The sequence below is a fragment of the Watersipora subatra genome, chromosome 4 (assembly GCF_963576615.1).
Source record: "Watersipora subatra chromosome 4, tzWatSuba1.1, whole genome shotgun sequence".
Lineage (NCBI taxonomy): Eukaryota > Metazoa > Bryozoa > Gymnolaemata > Cheilostomatida > Watersiporidae > Watersipora > Watersipora subatra.
Genome location: NC_088711.1, coordinates 66,526,641 through 66,532,960, shown reverse-complemented (window position 1 = coordinate 66,532,960; position 6,320 = coordinate 66,526,641). Strand labels below are relative to the sequence as shown.

General features: G+C 33.0%; 1 protein-coding gene across 1 annotated transcript; it reads right to left on the bottom strand.

Moving 5' to 3' along the window:
• Positions 1-3,588: 3,588 nt before the first annotated feature.
• LOC137393493 (gastrula zinc finger protein XlCGF57.1-like) lies at positions 3,589-4,331 on the bottom strand. Its single transcript, XM_068080071.1, has one exon. It carries the CDS (start codon positions 4,287-4,289, stop codon positions 3,684-3,686), a length of 606 nt encoding a protein of 201 aa, XP_067936172.1. The 5' UTR covers positions 4,290-4,331; the 3' UTR covers positions 3,589-3,683.
• Positions 4,332-6,320: the final 1,989 nt, after the last annotated feature.

Genomic DNA, 6,320 nt, shown 5'->3' with positions numbered 1-6,320 from the left:
GTTGGAAAAAAAGGGCACTGATGGTTGACAAACGCAATATTAGCAGTCAAATGGAACTGCAGTGCAATAGGATAACTGCAATGGTAGCTGTAATGTACTGGGTGTTATATGTATACAGCAAACAGAAATAATGAAAGGAAAAGATTATATGTTTATATCTCTCCACAGCAATAGGAGAAATGCAATATTAGAAGTAAAATGCACAGATATTATTAGAATAACCAATATTATGAACATACATTTAGTAATACAGTAATAAGAGAAAACCAATGTACAGTTTTGTTTACATTTTAAAACGTCATAGCAAACAATATCAAGAAGTTGTGATATTTATATAGATTTTTAGAAATTCTATTTAACAAAATTACTTAGGAAAAATAATAACAGTAACCTATTGCCCAACATCAGTCACTATATACTTCGATCTTGTAAATTCGAATGCCTATTTTTATAATTAAATCTTATAAAATCGAATAATTATTTTGATAACTAAATCTTATAAAATCGAATAATTATTCTTATAATTAAGTACTGTAATAATCTCATAGGAATTGTTAAAAAAATATCATCGTCATTTCCTTTACTTTCACTGCTTTGGACATCAGTTGAAATACCAAAGTACTCATAAGTGTCCAAAATGTCAGTTACTTTGAAATTGGCAAAAAAGAAAGGATTACTTTTCAGTACTTCAACGTTTATTACAGAAATCTTCGGCAATTTGACAATGCTATAGACCGACGAAATGTGCACGTTTTTTTTGTGTGAAATGCGCACAACTTAATGGTTCTACTCACTGTTGCTCGGCATTTTGTTTACCCGTCTTAATTTTGATAAAAAAAGGCTTGTCAAGTTTTAATAACGATTTTGGGCCGAAAGAATCTGCCTATTCATTTATAATCCGATCAGATGAGCAAGGTTTAGGAAATTGTCTGCAAATAATAGACTTGGTAAAATATTTAAATAGGTTTATATGTGTTTTGTATCATTATTATACTTGAACAACTCCATTGAAAAATAATTAAATTTTTTTACGAAATTTAGGTACAAGGGTTAGCAATGGCTGTTGATGAATAATTTTGGTGAGTTGTGTGCACATATGCATTTATCATAAATCTCCCAAACAATCGCTTCGCTCGTGTTGGGTCGCGGGATTATTTTTATTAATTCTATTTTTATTTTTCTTATGTGACAGATCCATCATCTGCACATCTTCAGATGTTAAAGTGTAGAATTTACTATTTAACGTAACATATAATCGGTCTTTAAATAAAAAAGTTTAAATCACTTTAATAATCGATTCGCAATAAAAAGTCTACTTCTTTTTAGAAATCTGAAAGCGTAACAGGATTTGTATTTGGACCGCTAACCCTAAAAAAAACTTGTCGTTCTTCTTACTTTAAAAGCATCTAATATGTAATTAAGTATAGTGCTGACAATTAGCAATACTTATTATATAGCATTCTACATGCTCCACGATATTAAGTTTAACAACATAAATAATCAAAGCTTGTTCAAATTACATAGCCATGACCGCTATTGCCACTTCACAGGTAGGTTAGCGAATACCAAAATACTCATTGAGAGTGTGAGCTGGATAAGGTGAAAGGTTGTTATTGTAAAGTTCACTTTGATCATACAACCAATTATTAAAATTATTAAAAAACAACCAAAAAGATTCAGTTTTTCATAAGGCTGAGTAGGAAGCAATCAAAGTTTGTCTAGTGCTACTCTCTATCCTCTTACTTGATAGACTTAAAGGATAAGTGAATTAGAATGACAAAAAGAAGGGAAGGCAGTCGCTGTGGAGACGGCAGCAACAAACACTTGACTAAATTATTATGTACGAACTGCACCAAAAGTTTGCAAATTAAAAACACTCGAACAAAAGCCAAAGTAACTTTTACTGATATCCGTAGACTTATCGGCATTATCATTATTTATGTTGTTTTCATCTACTGTATATAAAAATTTATATACATATATATATATATATGTATATAAATTATATAAATATATATAAATAAGTGCATTTTCATTCTATAGCTATGTTTAACGATGTTGCTTAATGTACTCAATGACATGTTTGCTACAGTTTGCAGCTCACACTATCTTTTTATATACAGTAGAAGAGGAGTTATGAGCGCTGATCAATTGTAAGTTGTGTTAAGATAACCGCAAGTATTCTATTAAATAATTTGCTATTCATCTGCATATTTCATGTTGTATAATGGTAATCTATCAAAAGCTGCAGATTTATATTCAAAGACAAGTTACATAAACAAACAATACCTACAATACTACTATAATACAAGCAGAAACAAAAATTGACAATTTTGAAACAAAAATATTTGCATCGTTTGCTCGGCCAGTTGCATGCTGCTTGTTGCTTTCGATGGTACAAACATCTTCTGCTATCGTGGCTTCTATCTGGTTTCTGTGGCTTCAATACCTTCCACATTGTTTTTCGACCTCAAATTTTCTTCTGCACTACGGGACTAGTCAATATTAGTGTCCGAACACCCTTTCAAACAGAGCAAATTTTTTTCGCATTGCATTTTGCACAAATGATGAACTTTTGCTGCGTTGCTAAGCACAACTTTTAGCCTAAAAGTAGTGATTCATACACCATCATGAATGTGAACTGTTTTTCACATACATGTACGCCAATGTACCAAGGTTGTGCCAAAAATGAACTACTATTAGCCTGATACAGCTATTAATGATGTCTAAGGTGTGAATTTCAAAATTTTGACGAAAAAATGAACACCTTTAGAGTTGGAAAACGAACTTCGATATGAACATAAACAATGAAAGAATTAATAATTTTCATCGATGTAACTGAGTCAGTATTACCACCATTTTGTGGACACTTTTCGACTGATCATTAGCTATTATGGGTTCGCAAAGATCAAAGGATGTCGAAGAGGCGTTCATATGTAAGTGGCATTCAAATAGAGGTTTTACAGTGTGTTAAACAAATGGAAAAACAGTAGGTACAGCTTATACACTCTGTATACTTGTAACGGAAAAACAGCCTTTAAAGCTCGGGTGTAGCCTATACATGTTGTCAGCTGATAAACAATATTTTCCATAATTAAAAAGTATTTACAACAGAACCTTTATAGTTATCTTCAGTCGTTAACACCATAAAATTGTGTTTTTTAACCTTTAAGCAAGCCAGCAAGATACACAATGAGGCTGGAATTCAACTACAAAAGCTAATAATAAACGCAACAAGAAGCCTTAGCTGTAATGTGAATTATTGCTCAGCAGGTATGTAAGAAATTTCATGCACTATAAAAATTAAAGCATTGCTACAAATTTTTAATTACTACAGTAATTGATTTGATATTTTCGCTGTCAATAGGTTTGGTCAGGAGGATCAGCCAATGTACCCATCTCCAAAAATGTTGCAGTTGTTAGTCATGTTCATATCGGTTCAACCAAACTGAACCAAGGCTTGTCATTCAATAGAACACATACACAAAATTTTTGACCACAAAGCTCCATATATTTTACCGCAATTAGATAAGTAAATAATAACTCAATATACAACAGATGCAATTACATAACAAAAAAGACCTTCCCTATACAATTTTTACACAATCAAATAAAAGTATATGAGTGTATCCAAGTACATTTGAACATGTACAGTTGTATGCTCTATAACGAAATGGCTTCTATCAAGTATGAGTATTCATGTGTCTTGTTAGACTAGGGCGATGAGCAAACCATTTACTGCAAATCTTACACTGAAATGGCTTCTCTCCAGTATGAGTCCTCATGTGTTTTGTTAAATGAGACCGTTGAGAAAACCGACTACTGCAAATCTTGCACTGAAATGGCTTCTCTCCAGTATGAGTCCTCATGTGTCTTGTTAAATTAGAGCGTTCAGCAAACCGACTACTGCAAATCTTACACTGAAATGGCTTCTCTCCAGTATGAATCCTCATATGACTTTTTAGATTACGGGGATCAGCAAATTTACTACTGCATATCTTGCACCGGAATGGTTTTTCTTCAGTGTGCGTTCTCATATGGTCCGTTAGAGTACCACATTGAGCAAACCGACTACTGCAAATCTTACACTGAAATGGCTTCTCTCCAGTATGAGTCCTCATGTGTGTTGTTAAATGATGGCGATGAGCAAACCGACTACTGCAAATCTTACACTGAAACGGCTTCTCTCCAGCATGAGTCCTCATGTGTCGTGTTAGCTTAGAGCGATGAGCAAACCAACTACTACAAATCTTGCAATGAAATGGCTTCTCTCTAGTATGAGTCTTCATGTGTCTTGTTAGACTAGGGCGATGAGCAAACCATTTACTGCAAATCTTACACTGAAATGGCTTCTCTCCAGCATGAGTCTTCATATGATCCGTTAGAGTACTACATTGAGCAAACTGACTACTGCATATCTTACACTGAAATGACTTCTGTCCAGTGTGTGTTCTCATGTCTGTTGCTAGATGACTGTGGCAAGCAAAGCTAGCACTGAATGTCTCAGACTGAAGAGGTTTTCTTGCAGTGAGACCTTTTATTTTTGTCTTTACAGTGGTAGTGCATAACAATCTTCCAGATATATCATTTTGATCTCTTGGAAAGGAATTCTGCCCACAATTTGTACCTATAATACAAGTTGATAGTTTTGGGCCACAAGCTTAGTAGTATGGTACACACTCAAGAATTTTTATATCATAAAAATGTCATTTAAACCCTATAAGTAATATGAAAATATTCTTTAAGAGTTTTCATTGCAAATATGAATAATATATTGTATGTAACAATTCAAACACACGGTATAAGGTCAAGGACCAACCATCAGATGTAAAGCATTTATGATAAGAGGATTTTTAGTACTTCAATTTTTTTATTTTATTCTAAATTTGGAGTCATAATTTCCCACGACCAAAGTTTGGGAGATTTATAATAAATGCGTATGTGCGCACAACTCCCGAAAAATTATCCGTTAACGGCCGTGACCAAACCCTTGTACCGAAATCTCTTCATCAATTTTAACGCTTTTTGTGTAGAGTCGTTTAATTATAATAATGATACAAAACACATATAAACCTATTTAAATATGTTACCAAGTCTTTGAAAGGTTACCGCAATATCTTAAAACTAACCCATCTGATCGGATTATACATAAATAGACAGATGAATTCGGCCTAAATTCGAAATAAAAACTTGACAAGCCTATTTAATCGAACTTAAGACCGGCTAACAAAACGCCGATAAGGCGGTGCGACAGAGAGTAGAACTATTAAGTTGCGCACATTGCACGAAAAAACCGTGCACATTTCACCAGTCTATCACATTGTCCAATTACCAAAGGTTTCTGTAATTAACGTGGAAGTACTGAAAAATAATCGGTTTTTTGCCGATTCTACTGGAATGTAGCATTTGGACACTTATAATGAATATTTTGTTATTCCAACTGATGTCCAAAGCAGTGAAAGTAAAGGAAATTATGATATTTTTCTAACGATTCTTTTTCTATTTTAACAATTTCTAACGATACAATATATAATTAACGTAGAAGTACTGAAAAATAATCGTTTCTTTTTGCCGGTTCTACCAAACACTGACATTTTGGATACTTATAATGATTAATTTGGTATTCCAACTGATGTCCAAAGCAGTGAAAGTGAAGGAAATGATGATGATATTTTTCTAACGATTCTTATAAGATTATTACAATATTTAATTGTAAGAATAATTATTTGATTTTATAAGATTTAGTTATAAGAATAGTCATTCGAATTTACAAGATCGAAGTGTATAGTGACCGATGTTGAAGTATATATTTAGATGTTGATGTAGATATGTATACAGTCAAACATGGATAACTCGAACTTCACGGGACCGAGCAAAAGTGTTCGAATTATCAGAGCGTTCAAGTTATCAGAGCACTGTCACAAGTCCATGTATTTACTTATTTATTAGTAGATACATGTACATATACAAACTATAATATAAATCAAAAGCACAAATGGCTTTTTTCGAATTAAATGCTTCTAATGTAAAGTTTAAAACGTTTTAATCAAAAAGTATAGAGATTTTCCTATCACTTGAGATTGCTTCATTGTTTGAGGTGATGTTATTGCCAGGACATTTTTTAGATTGACATTGGCAAAACTTGATCGCTGTTGAAATGCTCAAAAGAAAAGACATTTTTATCTTTTGGGGGTTTACCCACGATCAATTTTGCCGTTTTTTCTTGAATTTTATGCAAAGATTACCTTACCTGGGATTCGTTAAGAGCAACACTCCGAGGCAGTTCAATTAGAAGTTTTACGAGGTTTTACGTACATTCT

What these genes read in the sequence shown, in the direction of transcription:
- LOC137393493 (XM_068080071.1), bottom strand. Translation starts at nt 4,289, where the DNA reads ATGAAGACTCATACTAGAGAGAAGCCATTTCATTGCAAGATTTGTAGT.